The following is a 24,597-nucleotide window of genomic DNA, read 5'->3' on the forward strand; positions in this document are numbered from 1 at the left end:
AAAATATTGAAAGAAAGGCTTTCAGAAATTGTACATGGATTAAGGTTTCATTTATTAAAGAACTAAACAAATAGTGCAAGATGTGGGTACAAGGCAGTTTTCAATATTTCTAATGAGGGCAGAAAGCCTCACTCCAGGAACAAAAAGATTGTCATATTTGAGCTTGACTAAGTTCGGCAGAAAACAAAGTGACAAGCTAAACTCTCAATTCTGTGCCCTGCTGGAACTAGGTCCAAAAATAGAGGATTTTCTTTGTGTTGACCATGTGACGTTAAATAAAAATACTCCTGCTGACATAAAACTCCAAAGCTCAGGGCACCCCTAGGCTACACAGCGGGCGCCTGCCTCAGAGGGCACCACCGGCCTCCACAGGAAAGTGATGCTTTCACTTCTGACCCTGGGCGGCAGGCATCTCGGAAATGATCTTTAAATGCTCCCTGGGAAGAGGATTTATGCCCTTTCCGGGTGAACCTCTCCCTGGACCCTTATAAACTGGGCTCGGTTTTAATGGTATTCATTCATTTCCCTTGGGAAAAATGCGAATTTCACATAGTCTCAGGGTTTTGTTTCTGTAATAAAATATAAAATAAAATGTGATTTTCAAAGGGTTGCCTTTAATCTTTATATCCTATCCCGTCCCTCAACTTGGATAAACCTGGTTTATAAGAAATTAATTGTTCACTATCTTTTTCTAGATAAGTAGGTGCAGTAAAAGGTCGTTTCTGTGTCCCGGAGCCCCCTGGTTAGAACTGTCTTATTTCCGTGCTGCTGCTTATTCAAGGGTCTTTGCGACCGCTGAGCGCACAGACACTGTGCCACACAGGCGACTGCCGGGCATGCAGCCGTGCCACAAGACCAGGTCGCACCCGCTGGGGGCAGAGAAAGGCCAGTGGCGAGGCTGGGGGTAACAACCAGGGTCCACAAGCACCAAGACTCTCTGTCCTTGGCTGCAGGGCTGCCGAGCTGAGGGAGATCTGCAGACAGCCCTGAGGCTGACCCCGGTCGCCGTGCTGGGCCTCGCTGCCTCTGCAGCTCTTGTGCCGGCTTAGGAATTGACGTCCTGTTACAGAAAGACCCAGCTTCAGTATCATCACGGCCTTTCTCCAGAGACGGGATGGTGGCATTAAGGACCTCACAGCCCTGACGGTTAGGGGACCGGGCAGGTCGGTTTACATCGCCCCTCCTGGTCTTTCTGCTACTTGCAGAAGCCTGGGCGTGGAGAGGCTGGAGCCACCGATCACACGAGGGCCTGTGCGTGGGGCACTGCCAGTGGATTCCAATGACCCATGAACGGAAGGAGACTCTATCAAGCGCCCTGTATGTGCCAGGCCCTAAACGAGGCCCTCTTGCAAATGGGATGTCATTTAATCCTCCCCATTACTGAACAAGCAAGAATGGGTTTCTCCAGAAGGAACGAAGCACTGACACAGGCTACAACATAGATGAACCTCAAAGGCTGAGGGAGAGAAGCCGACATGAAAGGCCACAGAACGTGAGCCCGTTTATAGGAAATGCCCAGGACAGGCAAAGCCGTAGGAACAGAAAGTAGATGAGTGGTTTCCAGTGGGGAGGTCTAAATATTTTGTACTTTCCACTTACGATTTCTTCTTTGACATACATTAGTTAGAATTATTTTTTAAACTCCCAGATGCATGGGAAGTTACTTTCACATTAACTTTTTTTTTTTTTTTGGCCGTATTGCATGGCTTGCAGGATCTTAGTTCTCCGACCAGCGATTGAACCCACAGCAGTGAAAGCGTCGAGTCCTAGCCACTGGACGGCCAGGGAATTCCCAACATTAACTTTTTGTTTAAACAGTGATTGGTTCAAGGACAGGCACGTGACCCAGGTTGGTCTAAGGAGATTCAATCCTGGGACTTTCACTGGGAATACGGGGAAAGGAAAGCTCCTGAGGTGTGCAGGCTGTTGATTCTGCCACAGCACAGGCGACAGCCCGTCTGAGAGTAGGGCCGACACGCCCGCAGAGCTAAGAGGCGGAGAAAGACATCATGCGACTCTCTGGGTCTTTTCAGCCCAGAGAAAAGCCCGTCTGTTCTCCTTCTGGGGAAGAAGATGGTTTCACATCTGTGTCTGTCACCTACACTTGAAAAAATCCTATGGATACAGCTTCCCTCACTCACTTCAAAATATCTATAATCTAAATGTCATAAAATATCTGATGGCTGTGTCTCAGGCCTGCATCACAAATGTAATCTCCGACAACTGCTACCCAGCGCCTCTTAAAATACCAGCCAAGAGAAGTGACAGTGATTATCATTTATATAAATAAAGTGGTTCTGGGACTTCCCTGGCAGTCCAGTGGTTAGGACTTGGAGCTTTCACTGCCGTGGCCCTGGGTTCAGTCCCTGGTTCGGGAACTAAGATCCCACAAGCCTCAAGGCGCGGCTAAAAACTTATTTTAAATTTAAAAAATAAAGTGGTTCCACCTATTACCATGTCTCACAAAAACTTAAGAGGGACGTTGCCTCTACGAGACTCAGGCAAACCCTGGCAAAGCCTTACCCATTCCAAGACTGTGATACCCAGGAGGTCCTTTTGGTCCAAGTTTTGGCTACCTGGGTACCTGCAGTCAGGAGGCTGCAGAGGAAAACAGATATTCTCATAGCACAAAGAGTTTCACGAATGAATTGACCATTTACATAATTGGGCTCCACTCAAACATCCCTCCCTGCATAGCTCCAGAATCTCTCTCTCTCTCTCACTCACTCACTCACACACACACACACACACACACACACACGCACCCAACACTGAAAGACCTGGGAATCATGTTGTGAGGCTGTGGAAGTACAGTGCAAATCACGTCAAATTGTAAATCTTATGAAAGATGCAAGATTTCAGAAAGCCCGTAAGTGTAATAATACTGAGGGATGTTCAAATCTAGCCCAAAGCAATTGGCAAGAGTGGGAGGGTCTGACCGTGCAACTGAGGGCCACGAATCTGACAAGGTAATGACAGGCTGGTGCTCCCACAAGAAGGGATTCGAATATGAAAGAGAGGCTCTTGGGGAAATGAAGGGTGCCCTTGTATATGTTAGCGCAACTGACCCTCTTTGTAACGGAGCTGAGAAAATCACACATGATGTGAAGGAGAACGTGGAGAGCTGTCACACAATTTGTCGGAAAAATTATGAGCCTGCCAAATCAACCCTTGATTAATTCTTTGTTGGTTCTACAAATTAACTTATAATTGCATTCAGAACCTAAGTTTCCTTGAATACAAGACAAATTCAAGATATCACCCCCTTTTTTTCTTTCTCACGATAAATTCTCGAAGTCTTCTGCCCCACCATTGACATCATTACTATTTGATTCCCATTTTAAGTGAATTCACTTAAGGGATCTTTCTTTCCAGTTCGATTTCCATCTTGCACTGGAGAACGTCAGCGGCAGGCAGTGAGCACCTCCCCCGCTACTGTAAGTGTGTAAGTCCTGCCCACACATCCACTCAGGCCACCAAGAAGCCTCCTCCCTGGACTGCCTCCACCTCACCCGAGGACAGCCTTCGCACCTCGCTTCCTCCAAACTTAGTCTTTATCGAAGATCTAGACCAAAAAACAGCCAGTGTCATCAAAAACATCACCCACTTTGTTCTTCCAACATCTCTTTTATAAAAGTGATAAGCTTATTTCAGACTTAGGGTTGTTTTTGTTTTTGTTTTTGTTTTTGGTGTGGGGAGGGTCAGATGTCTTGTACCAATCTGCCTACAGAGAGAGAATGCATGAATTGGTGAATAAAAGTAAATGAACCTTTTAGAGGTTTCACATGGCAATACATTGGCAATTGGCTTTTGGGGTGTGTGTGGGGTGGATGTGTGTTTAAATTTAGAACCAACAAAAAATTAGACTCTCCTGAGAAATTGATATATTTCTTCCTTTTTGAGTATTGGAACCACAAAACTCATAACCTTTCCCACTGTGAACTGGCTGCAAGAAAGCTCAAAAACAAGTTTCCTCTTGATTTTTATGTCTATTTTGATAATGTCTTGTAGACATGCCTTTTTCTTTTAGGCCAGAAATCATTATGGAATGAGCACGCTTCATTTGACTTAACTTGGATTGTACAAGGAGCCATTACATCATGAGAAAAGGCGGTAAGGACATGAGGGGTCCCAAAGCTTCCTAAGGGGCTAAGTGATGTGGACAGACCAGGCTGGGGGTGGGGTAGCACGTGCCCTGACGGGCCTGTCAGGGAGCCGGAGAGAAAGCCTTCTGAGTGTGCGGTTTTGAAGGGTGTTCATCCCCTCAGGAAGAGCCTCAAGGCTCAAATTACTGCAGCATCAGACAAGGCTCCCCACCCTGCCAATACCACTTCCAGCGTGGAGAGAGGGAAGATATGCGGGGGGCTGGGGGCGCTCTCAGAATCCCTGGGAGGAACCAGAAATCATCCCGCTCCAGGGCAGCACTGCCCGTCTTCCCCTTAACCCGGGCATGCGAGCTGCGTGCGAGAACAGTAATTAAGGGTAAAGGTCCGAAGCCCAGATCCAGCCCTTATCAGCTTTGTGACCTTGGGCAAGTTCTTTGAACCTGAACATCTTGTCTATAAAACCGGGATAATAACAACTCTACTTAATGGGGATGTTAAGATTAAATGAGTTACCATAGAGAAAGCACTTAGCGGCTTCCCTGGTGGCGAAGTGGTTAAGAATCCGCCTGCCAATGCAGGGGACACGGGTTCGAGCCCTGGTTCGGGAAGATCCCACGTGCTGCGGAGCAACTAAGCCCGTGCGCCACAACTACTGAGCCTGCGCTCTAGAACCCGTGAGCCACAACTACTGAGCCCGCGTGCTGCAACTACTGAAGTCCACATGTTTAGAGCCCGTGCTCCGCAACAAGAGAAGCCACTGCAATGAGAAGCCCACGCACCGCAACGAAGAGTAGCCCCCGCTCGCCGCAACTAGAGAAAGCCCATGCGCAGCAAGGAAGACCCAACGCAGCCCCAAATATAAATAAATAAATTTTTAAAAAAAGCACTTAGAACGCCTGGCACGTACTAAGTGCCAAATAAATGTTAGCTATTCTTATTATGCCCCTGGACATGGGAGGATATCCCAGATGGGCTTCTGAGGGCAGAGGCCCCTGGCACTGCCTAGAGCGGTTAAAACGCCTTTGTTACCGCCAGGCAGGGGACGCTGACAAAGATTCTCTCCTACACCAAACTCTACTCCCTGAACTCTTTTTCAACCAGGCCTCCACTTTTTGGACTTCTGCATTTTCCAATTTTAGCAAGAACTGCCCCCCCCCCCAATCCTCCATATCTGATACCCTCCCCCCCAGGTCTGATCAGTTCCTCATCGCCCACCGACCCCCAGGTGGTCTGATACCGCCCCGGCCTGCCTTCAGCAAGAATCCTGCTAGGTTTCCTTGGCTAGAAACCCCCAACCCCTGATGTTTCCTCTTAGTAATTTCCCACCCACTGACCTAACGCTGCTCCTTGGCTGTAAATTCCCACTGGCCCCTGCGGTTTTAAGTGAAAAACGTCACCTGCCATAACAGTAAAGAAAGGATGTTGCAACCTACAAGCCATCCCCTTACAGCCCGCGGACGCTGCACCCTGAGGGGACTCCTCAGGATGGAAAGCGAAGGATACTGGCCCCAGCGAGCTGAGGTGCACATCATAGGAATGATTTCAGTGAGCCCAGGCTCTGGCATCTTCCCATACACAGAAAAGCACTAAATTCCTTAACTCGAGGTGTCTGGTTTTCTTTAATGAACAGTGTCTTGCGACGTTCCGACTGCCCGGTGTTTGTTGTAAAAGCCCCTATGTATCCTGGATCCTCCCTTACCTCTTCAGATCAGTCCCTGAGTTATGTGAGATGCTGTGTCCGGGCTTAAGTCCTCAGTTTTCTCCACCGAATACAACATAACTCTCAACTTTTAGGTCGTGCATTGTTTTTCAGTCCACACGGTATTTGGGGATGAGCCCGGTGGGTCCCACACTGAGGTCTCCTGTGCCCTATGTCAACGGTCCTGAGTGGAGTGTTTTCAGCGCTCTAACTGCCCTCCGGCCCTGCTTTTCTCTCTCAGCTCCCTGTGCTTCTGTGAGGGTCCTGGAGCCCACGGCCAAGGGGCCCGAGACCCCACTCCTGAGGTTCCCCAACCAAAGAGCAGCAGGGTCCCCGGCAGGAAGGCCCGAGGACCCCCTTCTGGAGAAGCCACAGGCCTGCAGGTTGCGGGGGGGCGGGGGTGCAGCTCCTCCCCGCAAACACGGCGCCGGGACCGTCCCTGCCCGGCAGCACGGAACCCCGCAGCCCAGGGCCCGGAAGCCGCCGGCGGGCCCGGAAGCCCTGCGGGCTGCACTTCCGGGGGGGCGGCGGAGCGAGCGCGCAGGCCTGCGGCTCGAAGGGCGGGGTTTGTCGGGGGGCGGGCCTGCATTGCCCACGCGCGTCACTTCCGGGCGCGGCGCGGTGAGCGCGGGCAGCATGGCGGGCGGCGGGGCTGCTGGGGATCCGGCAGGGCCGGACGGGGGCGGAGAGGGTGGGCGTCCCCACGGGCCCCGGGAGGCTTCAGCCGCCCTCTGCCCTCCGCCCTCCGCCTTGCTGGGGGTGCTGCTTCTCCCGTGGGACCGATGGTTTCCCCAAACGCAGAAAACGAAACCTCAGTGGACGCACTAGAGGGGCGACGCGGGCGCCGCCACCCGCTCCGCCGGGTTTCTGCACCTGCGGCGCTGACTTCCCCCCAACCCCCGCGCGATGGCATGACTGAGGCCCCCAAGACTCAAATGAGAGCCGTTGGGATGCGGTGGGGGTCACAGTGATGCAGGACGGCGGGGGCCGACGCGTGGGGAAGGGGAGTCCTCACCTGCCTCCAGAGGCGAAAGTGTATTTTGACGTCCCGCCTGTCTGTATATACGTATGTGTCTAGTCAAGGGATCCAGAAAGTTGCGGGCGAATGAAGCCTGTATGGATGAACAGGCACAGGCTTTTTGAATGGGCCTACTTGTGTTTCTGTTTTAATGCCCAATAATGCTTATTCTTGGAGCCTCAGGGCTACCTGCCATTGATCGATTGACTCTTTTTTTTTTTTCTATCTTTTTAACGTAAACTGAAGGTGCCATCGAGCAGTCCCAGCTATGGAAGGTAAGCCGTTGGTGATATCGAAAGAGAAGACTGCAGTGGTGCGTGGGGTCCCCACGCAGGTGGTGTGTACAGCCTTCAGCACTCACATCCTGGTGGTGGTGACCCAGTTCGGGAAGATGGGTACCCTGGTCTCCCTGGAACCCAGCAATGTGACCAGTGACGTCGGCAAGCCCGTGCTGACCACGAAAGTCCTTCTCGGGCAGGACGAGGTAAAGTGGTCGGGAAGGGCTCCCGGTGCCTGTAATTTGTCTGTACGGATGTGGAGCGTCTGGCAGGCGAGACCCGCCTCCAGCCCAAGACAGCATTTTCTGGAGGCTCCGTGCATTCGAGGGCATCCGCCTGCCCTTGGTGGCTGCCGCTCCCGGAGGAGTTGATTGTGTAATGCAGGCCTCCTGGCATTTTGACCCGGTCATAGCACGTTATGGTGATGAGTGCCTACTCCGCTCAGGAAAGATCACCTGTGACATTTGACAGGGTTTCCCACCTCTGCAGACCCACATGGGTCTTTCCAGAGTAAAGATAGCTGGAAGAGACAGGAGCCAGAAAACACCGAGGAGACAAATCTAATGACGCTCTTTAGCAGTGTGTTTATGACTGGAGTGTCTGGAGAGTCTCGTTGAATCTGAATCACTGTCGCGCTGGACTTGCCGGGTGGTGCTTTAATGGTGCTGCGGGAAGCCCTTCTGGGTCCCTCAGGGGTACTCAGTGAAGGCATTAAGAAGAAAACAGGTTTCTTGCAGTTAAAGTGGTCTCTCCTTGCCTTCGCCAGCCTCTCATCCATGTCTTCGCAAAGAATCTGGTGGCGTTTGTGTCTCAGGAAGCTGGCAACAGAGCAGTCCTTCTCGCCCTAGCCGTGAAGGACAAGAGCCTGGAGGGGGTGACGGCCTTGAAGGAGGAGATCCGGACGTGCCAGGTGTGGTGACCGCGGAGTAACCACCCGTGCCGTCCAGCAGGGCCACATGGCGACTCAGACACCCTGTCAAGGATTTGAAGACCCTCCCTCAGTCAGAAGGAGGGGCTTTATCTGGCTTTGGTCCTTGAAGCTGGAAGAAACATGCACGTCTCGGGCCCACTTTGGTTTGGGGGCTGACCTTACCTGTGGAGGGAGGGCGTGGAATGTGTCCTGGGGTGTTGTGAGCGGTCCTCCCTGGGTCCACACAGTTGCACATGGTTGAGAATTGACGGAACGAGTCATGGCCCTCAGTGTGCAGATGAATTGTTGGGGGAAATTTTTTTTTTATTAAAAGTAAATGCACATCCCAAAATACTTCACTGTCCTTCTTAACAGCGCTGCCAAACTTCAGGCACACAGTGTATGTTCACTGTAGTGAACCATAGTGGGGAAGAAAACCTGTTTGGTGAAAACTCGGCCTGAGGTTCACACTGTGGGACGGCTCCCAGGAGGCAGTTTTGCTGGCGCCCTCATCCTGCCCCTCTTCCCGTGACTTCTCTGAGCCTTCCGTTCCACAGACACTGCTCGAGGTCTCACTGTGTGCTGGTACCCTAGCCTCCGGAGCCACGTCCTTGAAGGCTGGGGGCAGACGTGCATCACCCCACGGGCACAGGGTGAGCCGGGGAGGGCCCGCGTGGGGCAGAACAGGCAGCGCCCCGCTGCCCAGGGAAGGCTCCGTAGCGAGGGGATCCTGACGCGGGAGGAGGGTGTGTCTAGCAAAGGCCAGGAGGAGGCGGGAGAAGCACAGACTGTAGGGTGTTGGGGGCCGGCTGCACGTGAAGCCCGAGGGCTGGGGACAGGTGGCCAGGGCCTTCTGTGTGTGCCGAGCCCTTGGGACTTGATCCTGAGCTCTGCGAGGAGCCACTGAAGGCTTGCAAGTCAGGCTGGGTTTGCCCTTTGGAGGTATCCCGAGGGTAGGTGGCAGCGTGAGGCGAGGCTCGGCTTCAGGACAGCGTGTCTGCCATGGAAGACGGCCCGTAGGTGCCCAGGCCTGGGACCCACCTGGGGTCCCTCATCCCTTCAGATGTGGTGACCTGGGTCACTGATCGTACCAGAGACCAGACCAGTAAATCTTTGTGCCGTTTGACTCTTAGTCTCGTTAGAAAATAGGGGCAGCAGGAGAGTTGAGGTGAGAGCCGGGGTCTGGAAGCAGAGACCAGCTGGGATCCTGAAACGGAGTGGGCAGCCAGGATGCCCTTCCGGGGAACACCGGGGGTGGATCCGAGTGTTTATGAGATTAGAAAGGGATGTTTTAATTTGGTTTTCTTGGAACCAAAAGCCTCTGGAATCCTGAGTCTGATTTTAGAAACCCCTGCTGAGGACAGGTGATGGGAGAGGCTGCACTGCTGGTCCAACTTGAAAAGAACTTAGTGAGTTTGTTGAAGGTGGGACGGAGGAAAGCTGTCTTCAAGGGCTCATTGCCTCAGCAGACTCCCAGGGGAGAACCGTCAGCCTGCAGAGCTCGCGTCCCCTCTGGGGACAGTCGGGTAAACCCACAGGTGCACACCAGGCTCACGGGGTGACCAGGCGCCCTCAGCATCAGAAGGGCCAGGGAGTCACACGGGATCCGCCAGACTCCCCAGAGGGGGTGCTGATGCTCGAGCAGGCTCCTGTGCGGGGAGCCTGAGGGGCCCAGGACCCGACCCCCGACCAGGGGAAACAGGCAGACCCACCCCGGGAGACACGGGGCTCCTCGGTGGCCAAATCTGGCTCGGGGACTGCGGTGTGACGTCTCCACAGCCTTGCCCCTCCCTCCCTGCTTGCTCTCAGTGCAGTCTTTCTCCTGAGAAGGTCCCACCTGGCGTCTGCACTGGGAGGGCCCGGAGGACACTAGTTTTAAAGGCCAGAAAGCAGCTGACCAACTGGAGAAGAAGGGAAGGCCCTGTCCATCCACGTGTGAGGACCCCAAAGGTGACACAGGTCATGGCAGGTTTGGGGACACAGGCACTGTGGAGTAAAGGAGATGTGCGGGGCGTCAGCAGGTCCAGGGGGCAGGCAGCCCCTGGAGAACCGGCGCCTGGGCCGGGGGCAAGGGCAGGGCACCGTCCAATGACACTGGAGCACCACCAGGCAGGAGCCTCCTTGCTCAGAATCAGCCTGTAATTATGCACACCCCTCATCTAACAGTCAGATGTGTTTGTCCGTGGAAACGTGCTTCTCTCGCTTGACCAGCGGAGAACCTGAACCATGGGTCGGGCTCCACCTTGGGGCTAAGTTCAGATTGGCAGCTCTGGTTTTCTGATTTGGCCCCTAAGTGCACAACGACAGGACGGGCTCACGCTGCCTATTGGTGGGGTCTGGGGTCAGCCCTTCATGCAGCCGTGGTAACGCGTTCAATCCTCACGACAACCCCGTGAGGCCACTGCTCTCATCTACATGTCAGATGAGGAGACTGAGGCGTGTCTGCCCCCGAGCCGCAGGGCTGGGGTTGCAAGTGGGCAGAGAGCCTGGAGTCCACGCTGGTCCCCCGTCACCCGGGCCCTCACTGACACTCATTTTTGGACCCCTTTCTCTCTAGGGAGTGGGCCGTCCGCCTCGTCAACACTGAAGGCAGACTTGCCTCCGTGCTTCTGCCTGGCTCTGATTCAGCCTCCGTGCGGGGGCCTCCTGCGAGCCAGGCCCTGGCAGTGCACACACCATCTGAGTCCTTATGACTGCCCTTAAGAGGCAGGTAGGCAGTGGGGAAAATGGAGGCTCAGCAGGACAGGGCGAGTCGCTCAGACCCCCAGGTGATCAGTGGTGGCCCCAGGATGTAAACACACCTGAGCCCCTGTTATTGGCACAGTCCCACGGTTGCCCGCCTGGAACATGGTGGGGCAACTGACGTATAATTGAAACCAGGGTCCCCAGCGCCTTCCCGAGTGGCACTTATTCACAGCTGCCGGAGGCTGTCTGGTAGCTATTAAAGAATACAGGCTGAGACCAAAGGCTTCCGTCACTGAAGCCGGTGCCTCACTGCTCTGCTCTGCCTTATAAATCAAGACATGCGACTCCTGTGAAAAGGCATTTGGCCCTTTGCTTTCCGCGTTGCTCTGCTCCCAGCTGCTATAATTCAGGAGGAGAGATGCATTCTCCAATAAAGAGGTCTATAAAGCCGCAGTTTCCGCAGGCAGAGCTGTCGGCTTTGCGGAAATTGTTATTCCTTTAGATGGAAAGGCTGAATATGGTGCTTACCCAGAGATCAAACTGTAATTACAACTTCCAGCAACTTATGGCCAAATGTAAATAATGAACGTGGAGCTGATTTGCCAGCCCCTGCGGCACAGACTGGTGGATGAGTTTCCCTTTTTCAAGGCCGTGCCCTTGGACCAACGCCGTATGATTCATCCGACACGGTTTCCTGCTGAGCTACAAGTAGAGGACCCCAAGTTCCCCTCCCTCTAGCTCCCTTTTCCTAAGTGGACATGGGCCTGTGGCTACAGTTCAGAGTCAAGGGCCAGTGGGTACCCTTAGCGGTCAAGAGAGGTCAGGAGGGCGGCCACCCGTGGTTACCAGTCTGAGCAGCTTATCCGGGGTTTGACAGAGCCCTGGATCCACCTGAACCAATGAGGACAAATAACCCACGGAATAAGGCAGTGACCGCGGGGCCCAGCTGGATAAGCTGGCGTCGGCTGTTTCATTTAGCGCCTTGGAGTGAAATCGGACGTCAGGGGCGGGTGCCGGGTAGCTGATGAGAGTGATGGCCGGATGGATCAGAACGAATTCAGAGCAGGCAGAGGCACTGTCGTCGGGGTTTCGTAATCACAGCCGGAAGCAGGGGGCAACCCCGGTCTTGTGTGGGGACTCGTAAATTCCAGAAGGACTGTGGGAAGACGGGGGGCGCCGGAGCACGGGGGAGGTGGGGGAGCGAACGGGCAGGAGGGCGCTCCCCGATGTGGGGCATCAAGGGGCGAAGGGACCAGAGAAAGGAAGACGGAGCAGCGTGAACGGGACGGGGTGGGGGGTGGACATCCCGGCGCCGTGCGCGGCGGATGCTGCATCACCCTGTTTAACACTTGTTGCACCATGAAGTGGGCGTGGGACCCCCCCCCCCCCACCTACACAGATGGGCCAGGGAGATGAAACACCCAGAACCACACCTGGTCAGTGGTCCAGACAAGATCCACGCCTGGATGTCGGAGACTCGACAGCCAGCTGGACGGTGGGTGGGAGGGACGGCTGGTCCCGAATCTGGGCAGGGCATAGCAGAGGGTGTGGCCAGGCTACCTGGGCAGGTAGGGCCGGCCTGGCAGGGCAGGTGGGGCAGGCGGCAGGGAGGGGTTTTCTGGGTCTGGGGCAAGGCCAGCGCTTTGCCAGGAGCAATCGTATCAGACTGACCCAGGCTGCTGTGAGGAGGCACAGCAGAGTCCTGGAGGCCCGGCGGCGGGGCCAGACAACCCCGGTCGCCCCCTCAGGCCTGGAGACCTGCGACAGACCTGCCCCAGGGGCCTGGCCAGACGGCCGAGGGAGCCACCAGGGAGGTGAGCTATATGTGTGTGTACGCCTGTGTGTACACGTGTGTGTGTGTGTGCACGCGCACCCACAAGAGAGGTGTGGTGTCCGGGCTGGGGCCCCGTGCACCTCTGGAGAGAAGTGCCCACACGCTGAAATTCTGAGACTCACAGCTGCTCCGTCCCCACCCCATCTCTACCCCAGAGGCCGTGCCCCCTGCCAGGCCCCAGGATGCCACCTGGTGACCAAAAAGGGTCTCAGGCCAGCCCAGCCGGGCCAGGCCCAGGTCGGCACCCCTGCCCCAGGTCCTCACGGAAGGGTGCCCCCCAGGGCTGGGGCAGCTTGCTCTGGGGCAGCGGGCAGGTACGGACAGGCCCTGGGGAGTCACAGGCTCTCCCTGCGGACCGAGGCAACAGGCCTGGGGAGGGGCTCGGCCGGGCATGGGCAGGACAGGGGATGGGAGGCCTACGGAATGAAGAGAGAAAGACTCCGAGGCCCCGTGTGGGTCCCGCTGGGCTGCAGGGCAGGGCTGGTCGGCCCGGCAGCCCAGAAGTAGAGGAAGACCACCCACGTGCCCGAGGCTGGCGGGACCCCGCGCCTAGCCCCCAGCGCCAGCAGCCTGTGGGAGGAGTGGGCAAAGCCTCCCGAGTCCCCACTCTTACCAGGGCTGACCTGCTGCACACGGCCGTCCGTCACCCGCGGAAGCTGACGCTCAGAGAGGCCCACGGTTGGCCCTAAGTCACAGACAGGGTGAGAGGCCAGGCCAGGGTCCCAGCCCTCGTGTCGGACCCAGGGCCCTGCTCCTGCCCGGCTTTGGGGCCCAGTGCCCTGCCCAGAGGGGCCAGCACCTTGGACACGGGGAGGCACAGCTTCCCAAATTGCCCCCAAACTAGAGCTGGAAGGACCCTCAGCCCCCCCGGCCCCCGAGGCCCAGAGGAAGGGGAGGAGTGGCTCGGGGGTCCCCAGGCTGGCGGGTGGCCCGGCCGGGACTCATCACCCACAGGCTGCAGGGGCGTGCTGGGGGCCTCTGCAGTCACCCCGGCCCAGGCTGTGGTGGCATTAGCTGAGTCAGTGGCCATTGTGTGGGCCGCCACCAAAGCCCAGGGCCAAATCCCATCTGCCACTCCCTGGTGGGCCGGCCTGGGAAGGGGGCGTGTCAGGACACCTCCCACCACCCTGCCCTCCAGCCCCGTCTCTGCCAGCCCAGAGCGGGCAGCTCAGAGCTGGAAGGGCCTGGGCTCAGGGAAAGCGGGAGGGGAGAGCCTGTCCCCCGTGGGAGAGTAGCCGTGTGCCACCGGAAATGGCAGGCCGGCCTAGAAGGGGGGCTGGCACAGCGGGGGAGGCTGGAAGGAGGTTCGGTGCCACACTGAGGCCATTAGGTCCCTGGGGTGAAGGGCAGGTGTCGGGAGGGGGGCGTTGAGGTCCGTGACTGGCCCGCGGCTCCTCGGCCACCCCACAGCTCGGCCAGGAGCTGCCCAGGGCCCAGTCACCTGGTCACGGTAAACAGCGGTCAGAGGCGCCGGCCGCCCGCATCTGGGCGGGCAGGTCTGTCCTGCGAGAGGCTTGGTCAGTGTCCAGCCCCGGGCAGGGAAATCAGGCCCGGCCGGCCAGGCCGCCTCTCCGGAGTGGGTGCCGGCTGTGAGAGCAGCCGCCAGGGGTGGGGCCTCGTTTGGCCAGAGAGCCCCATGGGTGGCCGCTGGGTCAGCCTCTCCCCGGCCCCTCCCAGGACCGGGGTGCTGAGTCCCTCGCTCCCCCAGACCCGGTACCCGTGTCAGTCGTGCCCTCTAAGCGGGTGAAGCACACCTCACCCACCCCGGGCCCCTGCTGCTCCCGGCCGCGCCTGGTATGTGGCCCTGCTCGGGGTCTGGGGTCTAGGGCTAGGGGGAAGGCAAGGGGGTGCTGTCCCAGGTCCCCAGGGATTGCAGGGACCTGCATGCCGTACCCCAGGCAGGGGCTGGCAGACCCTAAACTCACGTTTGCTGATGAGAAAGCAGAGCCCCAGCGAGGTGCAGGGGCGTGCCCAGGTGGCCAGAGAGCAGGGGCAGGCGAAGGGCTGAGTGCCGGGGCTGCCTCTGGAGCGACCTGGTCAGGAAGCCAGAGAAGGAAGGAGAGCCCCAGGTTTGTAAAATGCAGCCGAGCGGACAGCGCCGCAGGTCCGGGCGCCGTGGGCAGGCGGGGCTCAGGGGCGGGCGCGTGGCTCGCAGGAACCCATGTCGGCTGGAGAAGGGCCAGGCCACACCGGCCAGCCCTGCTGGGCCAAGTGGGAGCCCACGCGGAGGACACCGGCGCCCTGGGCGTGGGCTGAGCAAGGAGCGGGGTTCCCGACGCGCCTGTGGAATTTAAAGAGGTGAAGAGAGAGAGGAGGTGACATCTGAGAGGCAGGAGGAGAGTCGGCACTGGAGGAGGCCGTGAGGGGAGTCGGGCCAGGTCCCGGGGCTCTACCTGAGTCAGGATGGGGGCCTCAGGGCGTGTCTGGGGGACTCCCCAGGGGGGCGGTGTGGGCGGAGGGGTGGGGGAACGGGGCGGTGTGTCCGAGGGGCTGGCAGCCTCCCCCAAGACCCTCCTGTACCCTTGGGGGACCCTGGACACGTGGGAGCCCCCTACTCCCACCTCTGAAAGTGTCCTTGACCCCACAACCCAGGGCCGCAGGGAGGGTCGGGCGGCACCAAGGACAGGACCATGTGGGCACTTAGTCCCCGTACCCAGGGTGGCAGACGGCTGAGGCCCCCCACCCTGCCGGCTTCTTCAGGAGCCCGGGGGTGGGTGAGCCCTTCCCACTGGCCCAGGGCTGACCACAGGGGAGGCCCAGTGGCCTGTCTGTGACTCACCCACACCCCATCCTCCCCACCACCCCCCCCCCCACCCCCTGGCAGAAAAAAACAGAAATGTTTCCAATGCACCTCTTGGGGACGGGGGCCTTTTTAACCAAGGTGAAATTCTCATAATAAATTTACCCGTTTTAAAGTGGCACTCAATACACCCTCAATGTCATGCAACTGCCACCTCTATCTCCTTCCAGAACTTTCATCACCCCAACTGGAAGCCCGTACCCATTACGCACACAGCCCACCCTGGCCCACCGCAGACCCCTCCCCCATCTCAGGCCCAGGCAGCAGCTGCCTGGCCTTCTGGCGCAGGCAGGTGAGGGCACCTGGCGGCAGGCAGGTTCCTGGGAGCCAGCTGCCTCAGCAAACAGCCGGGGGAGGGATAGAGTGTCAAAGGGGGAGGGAACAGCCCTCCGCTCCTCCCCTCCGCCTGGGCACCTCCCTGCAGCCAGAGGCTCTGGTGGGCCACCCGGGAGTTGAGTGCTGGCCGCCCGTCCCCAGGCCTGGCCCAGCCTCCAGAAGGTAGCCTGGTCCCACCCCCGCTGGGGCTGCCCATGGGGGCCATGTGGCCACACAAATGACCAGCCAGGCTTCCCTGGAGGCCGGGCCTCCCAGGACTGGCCCAGGAGCTTCCTGACTGAGAGGTAGGTGCCGGACCCTGTGACCAGGTCTGGAGGGAGGCGGGAGGCGCCCAGCACCCCAGTGGGTTACGAGCAGCTGGAGAACAGGGCACCCAGGGCTGGCAAGCGGGCTAGGGTGGCCAGGGGCCCTGGCCAAGCTGGGCGCCAGGCGGTTAGGCAGGCCCGGTGGGTGCAGGGCGCCTCCCCACCCCGTCTGCTGCTGCGGCTGTGCCAGTCTGGCCTGCTTCCCGGACTCCACCCCGGGCAGGCAGGGCACCGGGGGCTCCCCGACTTTCTCAGATGTCTTTGGCCCCTGAAAAGCAGGCTCCCCGCAAGCCCGGGACACCAGAGGTGGGGACCGACTGCCCCAGGACACAGTCAGGCAGCTGGTGTCTGCACCCAGGTGGCTGACCCTGGGGAAGAGGGCGCCCAGGCCCGGGCCTTGGGCCTGGGTCCCTGCACACAGAGGGCTGCCCAGAGCCCAGGCAAGCGGGCAGGAAGGTCGGGCTGGAACTCCCACGGGAGGGACGGTGGCCGAAGCCCAGCGTGCCCTGCCCAGCACGGCCTCCCCGTCCCTGCCCCGCTCTCTCCCCCTCACAGGCACTGGGGCTGCTTCCAGCGTCTGGGTGCACCTTTGCCCTCCCTCCTCCCCCATCTGTGTCCTGCCTCGCCTCTGCAGATGACTAATGCCTCGGGGCTCCTGGGAGCCCCCCCGCAGGCCGTGCCCGCCAGGCCGCAGGTGGACCGCGTGGGGAACAGCTCCCAGGGCACCTCCCAGCTCTTCCTCACCACGGCGCTGGCCCGCGGCGTCTCGGGCGTCTTCGTGTGGACCGCCCTGGTGCTCACCGGCCACCAGGTGAGCCCTCCCCTGCGCGCTCCCTTGGGACCCACTCTCCGTGAGCCACAGCTCAGCCTGGCCCTGGCCGACCCTACTGGGGCTGTGGGTCCACGAGCGATGGCCTGGGTGAAGACCTCGGAGGCCTTCGGGCCAGAGGCCCAGGGGCTCGCGGAGGCAGCATCGGGCCAGGGGAGGGGGCAGGGGAGGGAGAGAGCTGGGCCCGAAGGTGGGCGGCCTCTTCCAGGCAGAGTGAAGAGCTCCAGCCGGGCGCCAGGCCCTTCCCCCGGGGCATTTCGTTGGCCCCTCAGCCTGTTCACTGAGGTCAGCAGTACTGTCCCCTTTCACGGACGAGAAGACTGAGGCTGGGAGAGGCCGGGGTCTTTCCCAGGCTCACGCAGCCGGGAGCAGAAAGGTCCTTCCCCTCCAGAGATGCAGCATCCCCGGGAAAGCTGGTGAGGCTGGGACGTGGCTCTGTAAGGAGTGAGACCAGGCTCCGGGAGTGGAAGCAGGGTCAGAGCTTGGCTGGAGGGGCCCAGAGCTGGGGAGACAGGCAGCCCGCCGATGCAGCGGCGCCAGGCCTGGCAGCAAGAGCCAGGGAGCGGGTGACAGGAGGTGGTGCCCGAGTGCAGGGCTGGGCAGTGGGGTCCCGCGTATCTCAGGCAGCGGAGGGGCTCGGGAGCCCAGGACTGCACCAGAGAGACACGAGCAGAGCTGGGAGGGAGAGGGCTGCCTGGGCTGGAGGCACCTGGGACCCGTAGGAGGGGCCTCCGACATCATGCGGGAGTTTGGCCTTCAGCCCGGGGCTGCTGGGGAGCCAGGGGAGGCTGTCGTTGGGGGGGGCTGAGAGCAGAGCTGCCCCGTAGGATGACTTGGCTGGCATTGTCGTAGGGGCTGGGTTGGCGGGGTGAGCCAGGGGCAGGGGGCGGTCAGGAGACTGGCTGGCAGGGAAGCAGGTGGCCAGAGGCCTCCGAGGCAGGGCGGTGGCGGCAGATACCCTCTCAGTGAGAGCCGCCTGCCGTGTGGTGCGTGTCCAGGTGTGGCCTCAAATAACCAGAATATAAGGGGGACACGGCAAGTATATTAGTGGGCCAGGTGCAGCTGAGAGCGGCAGGAAGAGGAGGTCCCTTCCTGTTGGGGCCATCCGGGAGGCCTTCCTGGAGGAGGCAGCATTTGCCCTGAGTCTTACCAAGCTGCCCTGGAGCATCTGGACAGGTAGACCGGACAGGGGGGTGGTGCATTTGCACCTGCAGGGAAGCCATGCCTTCCTCCCTGGTGGCAGAATGGCTTTAGGTCTGGTGTCGGCTGTGATTTGTGGGACAAGGAGCAGCACGGGGGACGGGCACCCAACGCCCTGGGTCCAGGCCAGTTCCAGCCACAGTCTGGGCCTTGGCTTTGTCCTCTGTCTCCTGCCCTGACCTTTTGTAATTCTGGGTGCCAGCTGGGCACGTGTGTTTGGAGCCCAGCGTCCTGGGCAGGCCACAGCCTGGACGGGGCTGATGGAGACCCCGTGGGTGGCACTTCCCAGGCCTCACCCTCCTCCCCGCCCCCACCCGCACTCCCATGGAGGAGTCCCACCCTCCCCACCCATTCAGAGCCCAATGGGACAGAGAGACTGGACCCTCACTTTAAAGACAGGGAACCAAGGACAGAGAGAACAGTGGCTTGCCAAGGCCCCCAGCCAGGCAGTGCCAGCCCAGGAGCAGAAGTCCGTCTCCTGATAGCTGGTCAGGCCGTGCCCTTCTGCCGCACCAGCTGGGGAGGGAGTGGCTGATAAGGAGCCTGACTCTGACGCCAGGCTGCCCCCGCCACTCCCCGTGCTGGGCCCTAAGAAGCTGGGTCTCTGCACACAGCCTGCCCTCTGCCTGCCCTCTCTCCACCTCCTCTCATGGCACCTCTTCCGGGAAGCCTCCCAGAGTTGCTTGGGACTACAGCCAGCTACCTGTTTGCCTGGCTCCCCGGGGCCTCTTCCTTCCAAAGACCCTGTCACTGTTTTTTTTTTGTCCTCGTAGAAAATGTGGACGATCTAGGAAGGTATACAGATAAACATGAGAACCACCCATCTTTTCCTTTTGTCCAGGGATGTCTTTCCCTTCATTTTTACCCTGCTTTTTCACACACCTGGGTCCTGCTCGGTTTGTCATCCTGACGTGACCGGTTGCGTTCTATCGGAGCGTCTCCCCACGTTGGCGATTCGGGGCTGTAGGGTAGCCCTCTGCATGGCTGCATCTCGGTCACGGGCCCCACCACCGTGCTCGGTCTCGTGTGTGTCCCTACGACGAACGAACGTCCTTGAACGCAAATCCTACTTTTGTTTCTGAATAAATCTGTTCCGTGGGATAAATCCCTAGAAAGGGTCAAAGGGTATCAGCCCTTTTAATGCCTCCGTGTCAAAACGCCAAACTGCTCTCTCCAGACCAGTCGTGTCCACGAGGGGGCCGTGACTGCCACCCATCCCCCTGCCCCAGGGGAAATTCTCGTTGAATGAATGAATGAATGAATGAGCACGTGAGTGAATGCACGTTCCCAGTGCGGAGTGTCCGCTAAGGGCAGGGCCCAGGGAGGTTCGCTCTGCTTCCTCCCGCTTGGGTGGCGGGTGGGCCATGTCCCCCAGGCCTGCCTTGCTCCGCCCGCCCAGATCTACCTGCACCTGCGCTCCTACACCGTCCCCAGCGAGCAGCGCCACATCATCCGCCTGCTCTTCATCGTCCCCATCTACGCCTTCGACTCCTGGCTCAGCCTCCTCCTCCTGGGGGGCCACCAGCACTACGTCTACTTTGACTCCGTGCGGGATTGCTACGAAGGTGAGCACAGCTGGCTCCCCGGGGCCCAGAGCGGCCCCAAGCTGGGCTGGCAGGGGGAGCCGAGTGAGGGGCTCCCAGGCGCCTGCACTCCCCCCGCCTGCCCCGGGGCACCCCACCCTCCAGGCCTGAGTCTGGCTTAGCGAGGCCCCTGCGGGACAGTCGGGATTAGCGGCGCTAACGATACAAGACTCCCAGGCTCCCAAGCTGGGGGCGACACTGCAGCTGGGCCTGCCCAGAGCCTGCGGGGGGAACGGGCCCTAGACGGGGTGGGGGGCGTCAGAGCTGCCGTGACTGCTGCAGGCCCCACCCCCACCAGGGATGGCATGTTGTCCCAGAACCCGGCCGGGAGCCCCCGTGAGGAGTGGGTCCTGCTGCGTGAGCTGAACCCCAGCTGTCTTCCAGGAAATGGGCGCCAAGGAGTTCCGAGCGGTCAGGGAGCCTTCGTGCAGGCCGGGTGCCCTCGTGGACCGCCCAGGCTCACTGCCCACACCCCTGCTCTGCAGCCTTTGTCATTTACAGCTTCCTGAGCCTCTGTTTCCAGTACCTGGGGGGCGAGAGTGCCATCATGGCTGAGATTCGGGGAAAACCCATCCGGTGAGAGTCTCCCCAGAGCCCACCAGGCACCCCTACGCCCAGGGTGGGCAGCCAGGCCAGTCTGGGGGTGTGTCCTCCAGGGACACACCTCAGGGACTCCCTCACCCCAGGCCCAGCTGCTTCTATGGCACCTGCTGCCTTCGGGGCATGTCCTACTCCATCGGGTTTCTGCGCTTCTGCAAGCAGGTGAGTGCCCGGCCCTTCCCAGCCACCCCCTGACCGCCCCTCACCGCCCAGTGTGCTGGGGGTTCCTCGGCCCCTCCCCCATCCCCTCACTCTCCTCCCCCACCCCCAGGCCACGTTGCAGTTCTGCATTGTGAAGCCCATCATGGCCTTGGTCACCATCGTCCTGCAGGCGTTCGGCAAATACCACGACGGGGACTTCAAGTGAGGCCGGGCTGGCGTACGGGCAGGGAGTGGGTGGGCGGGCCCGGCCTGGGGGGCATGGGGGAGGTAGGCAGGGCCCAGCAGAGGGCTCAGCAGGGGCCAAATCCCCTCCCCCTCCTCCTCCTCCTGGGAAAGGGCCGGGGGCAAGGCCATGGCACACAGACCCTTGTCACACATGTGCCCTGGGGACTCCAGGGCTTCGCGGCCCGGGCAGCGATGGGCTCCTTCCCCAGCGCTACCCCACAGCAGGGCCACTGGAGGGCAAGCGTGGATTTAAGGGCGCTCGGGCCCAGGGAGCCAAGCTCTGCGCTGGCCGGTGCCCCTGCCCTGGGTCCACACGAACTCCTCACGCGCATGCACACGCATGCTCACGTGTGCACACGCGCACTCACGCTCACATGCACATGCACGTGTGCTGACACACGTGCTTTCACATGGGAAGACACAGTGAGCACGTGCACACGCTCATACCGTTGACATGCACACGAAGCACCCACGCACGATTGTGGGTCCACGACGTAGGGGGCTGTTCCCGTGCCTGGGAGGGTAGAGAGGGGAGGGCCAGCAGGGCTCCTGCCTGGAAGGGGGCAGGATCTGGAGACGACACCCTGCAACCAGCTCCTCTGCCGCTCCCCTAGGGTGCCATCTGCAGGCCCTGGAGGGAGGGTCCAGGTCTGCGCCACTGCCGGTGCCCAGGCTGGGGGCCCAGGCCAATGGCACGGCTGGAGGGTGAGGAGGTCACGGGGGCGTGGGCCCACCCTCACCACCGGCCCTGGCTCTGGCCCCCAGCATCCACAGCGGTTACCTCTACGTCACCCTCATCTACAACTCCTCCGTGAGCCTGGCCCTCTACGCCCTGTTCCTTTTCTACTTCGCCACCAGGGAGCTCCTGCAGCCCTTTGAGCCTGTCCTCAAGTTCCTCACCATCAAGGCCGTCATCTTCCTCTCTTTCTGGCAGGGTGGGTGGGGCTCCTGAGGCAGGGGCTGGAGCCCAGAGAGATCCCCCAGCTGTAGCCGGGTCAGCAGGCGGCCCTCTCAGCGGGAGGCCATCAAGCCCCTGGCGGGGGGTAGACGGTGGGCTCCCCACCCGGCAGGTCTGGCCCGATGTGTGGGGGAGAGGCCAGGCGGGGGGCGGTGGAGCCCTGTCCTCGGTGGGCCCTGGGCCAGGCTCTGGGCACCGCCAGCCCCCTCTTCTCAGGGGACGGTGAGGGGTGGGGCCAGGGAGAGGTCAGGACAGGCGCTCGGGCAGTTCTTGGATGTCCGCTGTGCCAAGGCCCCGGCTTTGGGGGCTCCCAGCCCCTCTGGACCTCAGACCCTGCAGACCCCCGCCAAGCCCATGAGGCCGGCCTCAGGGGGACTCTTGGCTGGGACTGGCTGCAGTCCAGCCTCCTGTCCGGGGCAGGCACCTGAGTGGCCATCACCACCCCCCAGGGATGCTGCTGGCCATCCTGGAGAGGTGTGGGGTCCTCCCTGAGGCCCAGGTCATCGAGGGGAGCAGGGTGGGGGCCGGCACGGTGGCCGCCGGCTACCAGAACCTCGCCATCTGTATCGAGATGTTCTTTGCCTCCGTCGCCCTGCGCTACGCCTTCACCTGCCAGGTGTACTCGGAGAAGAAAGAGCGCTCGCCAGGTACTCGGGGCCCCGCCAGCCCCGGGCGGGGGTGGAGAAGGTGGCGCTGGTGCGCCCGGACCATCACAGGGTGGGCCTGAGGTGGGCCTGACCAGCCCCGCCCTCCCCGGGCCCCCCAGCACCATGTCCCTCTCCCCCGTCTCGCCCACGGGCCCTGGGAATGTCGACTTGATGGGCGGGGAGATGGCCCCACGGAGGACCCAAGCTCCAGACAGGTGCCTCACGTGCACGTGGTCCGGGGGAAAAGACCAGGCAGGCCGGCGGGCAAGCGGGCTGAACTCTGAGTGAGATGGGCTGGACCTGATGTTTGGGCCCCCCAGAGCCCCTCGGTGATAGGGGGTTGGCGCAGCGCCTGAGCCTGGGGGGTCCCAGCAACCATACCCAGGTGCCTGGACCAGCCTGACCGGAGAGGCCAAGGGGTGGCTGGTGCTGGTGTCCCTAAAGAGTGGCCCGTTTGGGTAGGGGTGGCCTGAGCCTGGACCGGTCATCCTGGAGTGGCCGAGGGTGTGAAGGGTTCACAGCAGGGCGGAGAGAAGATGGGGGCCAGCTCACGGCGGTCTCTCTCTGCCACCCCTGGCAGGGGGTCTGGGCTGGGACAGCCCCAGTGCTGGGCTGGGGTGGAGAAGTTGGGCTGGGATTCTGGGGTCCTAGGAGTCACCCTCTGCGGGCCGTAGCCAGGGCCTGGAGATGCAGGAGCCCCGGCCCCGGGCAGCCCCGAGGCTGGTGGGGAGCAGGGTCAGGTCCCAGGGTCCGGGTGCACGGGGGGAGATGATGGGGCGCAGGGAGCACCCCAGCCCACCCGCTGCCTGTCGCCAGCCCCCACGGCGCCCATGCAGAGCATCTCCAGCGGCCTCAAGGAGACCGTGAGCCCGCAGGACATCGTGCAGGACGCCATCCACAACTTCTCGCCCGCCTACCAGCAGTACACGCAGCAGGCCACGCACGAGGCCCCGGGACCCGGCCAGGGCAGGGACCCCTTGCCCAGCACCCACCCTGGCATGGATGGTGGCTGCGGCGGGGGCAGGAAGAGCCGCAACGTGGAGAAGAGGATGCTGATCCCCGCGGAGGAGATGTAGGGGGGCCCCGAGGTCAGCGGCCGCCTGGCTGGGGTCAGTGGTCCAGGCCGCTGGGCAAGGACAGGGCCCCTCACCCACCGACCGTCTTGCCAAAGGTCAGGCCTCTCCTGGGAGCCTCCTGCTAGGCCCGTGGAGCCCACTGCCCATCCCGCCTCTGGCCAGTGGAGCGGGTCGCTTGGTAGCCCTGCCAGGCGCCCCGGGGCCGCACCATCGCCTGGTGGGCCCTCGGCCTCAGAAGAGGGCACCTGAGCCTACCTGACCAGCCCAGGGACCTGCCAGGCTCACTTGGCCGTCGGCTCAGGTGGCCTCCCTGGATGGACAGCTCCCGGGCAGGGCTGGGCAGCCCGGAGCTGCGGGCCTTGCAGGCAGGAGGGCTCCGCACAGAGTGCAGGGGGTGGGGTGGCCCCGTGGAGGAAGGGCCGGTGTGGCTGCTGGGAGTCTGGGAGGGGCTGGGGCCACCGGTGGACGGCTCTGGCTTCCTGGTGAACTGCACTTATTTATGCATAAACAGCCTCGGTTTTCTAGTGATTCTAGTGGCCTGTGTTCCTGCAGGGTCAGTGCTCTAATGAATGGACCACAGTGAGGCGGACAGATGAGACCCATCGTGCGAAGTCTGGGTGCAGCGGGGAGGGTCCCCGTCCACTCTGGGGCCGCGGGCCACAGTAGCAGCTGAGAGCGGGCAGGCAACAAGCTCGGACTAGAGCCGGAATGGCTTGCCCCGCCGTGCGCACGGCTGTGCGGTCCGGAGCCTTGGCTTCCCCAGTTCAAGGCCCGGTGCCAGCCCCGCCCGAGGAGGGGGCTGGTGCCCGGGAGCCTGGGACCCAGGAGGTGGAACAGGACAGGGGGAATGAGGGTGGGCCCTGGACGTTGGGGGGCCCCGCGTGGGGAGGGGGCGGCAGCGGGTTGTGAGCCTTGGTCCGTCCAGTGTGTCTGGGGCGCTCAGTAGGGTGGGGCGGGAGCCGGGGAAAGGTGCCGGGTGGTGCGCCCGCGGGCAGGCGTGCGGAGCTGGCAGCGCTGCGGCAGGAAGGCCCGGGCACCACCCAGCCACGACCTCCCACGCCTCCCGGCCGCTGGCTCCCACGTCACCCAGGGAGAGAGGGAAAGGCCCTGAGGGTCTCAGAGAGACTCAGCAGGGCAGGAACCAGCCTACGGTTTCCAGGGCAGAGTGGGGTCACCCCTGTCCCCTTGTTGCCTGGGCCTGGGGCACGGGACTCAAGGCCAGCGGCCTCTCCCAGGGCCCAGCCCGGCTGCCTGATAAGATAGGCCGGCCTCCTCCCTGCCGCCAGCTGGGAGGTCCCCCATCTGCCTTACCGCGCACTCTGCGGCTGGCAGGCCCAGCTCGGGCC

At 60.9% G+C, this 24,597-nt stretch overlaps 2 protein-coding genes and 1 long non-coding RNA gene across 5 annotated transcripts in view; 2 read left to right on the forward strand and 1 right to left on the reverse strand.

The window, feature by feature from the left end:
* The window catches only part of LOC137778796 (uncharacterized), a 53,930-nt gene extending 47,669 nt beyond the window's left edge, over positions 1-6,261 (reverse strand). For both annotated transcript variants that reach the window (XR_011077004.1, XR_011077003.1), the window contains exon 1: positions 5,806-6,261. This is a non-coding gene — a long non-coding RNA (uncharacterized lncRNA). The remainder of the gene's footprint in view (positions 1-5,805) is intronic.
* A 145-nt stretch (positions 6,262-6,406) lies between these two features.
* PSMG3 (proteasome assembly chaperone 3) lies at positions 6,407-8,363 on the forward strand. Of its 2 annotated transcripts, none has more exons than XM_068566092.1 (3): positions 6,407-6,426; positions 7,070-7,307; positions 7,868-8,363. In XM_068566092.1, the coding sequence occupies exons 2-3, from the start codon at positions 7,092-7,094 to the stop codon at positions 8,018-8,020; spliced, it is 369 nt and encodes a 122-aa protein (XP_068422193.1). In that variant the 5' UTR covers positions 6,407-6,426; positions 7,070-7,091; the 3' UTR covers positions 8,021-8,363. The 2 variants fall into 2 exon arrangements, with proteins under 2 accessions (XP_068422193.1, XP_068422192.1); XM_068566091.1 differs by lacking the exon at positions 6,407-6,426 and adding an exon at positions 6,454-6,871.
* An 8,242-nt stretch (positions 8,364-16,605) lies between these two features.
* On the forward strand, positions 16,606-23,730 carry TMEM184A (transmembrane protein 184A). Its single transcript, XM_068524025.1, has 8 exons — positions 16,606-16,782; positions 19,400-19,565; positions 20,069-20,159; positions 20,270-20,345; positions 20,455-20,546; positions 21,336-21,505; positions 21,978-22,175; positions 22,992-23,730. Exons 1-8 carry the CDS (start codon positions 16,606-16,608, stop codon positions 23,249-23,251), a joined length of 1,230 nt encoding a protein of 409 aa, XP_068380126.1. The 3' UTR covers positions 23,252-23,730.
* Positions 23,731-24,597: the final 867 nt, after the last annotated feature.

Source organism: Eschrichtius robustus, chromosome 16, assembly GCF_028021215.1.
Source record: "Eschrichtius robustus isolate mEscRob2 chromosome 16, mEscRob2.pri, whole genome shotgun sequence".
Taxonomy (NCBI): domain Eukaryota; kingdom Metazoa; phylum Chordata; class Mammalia; order Artiodactyla; family Eschrichtiidae; genus Eschrichtius; species Eschrichtius robustus.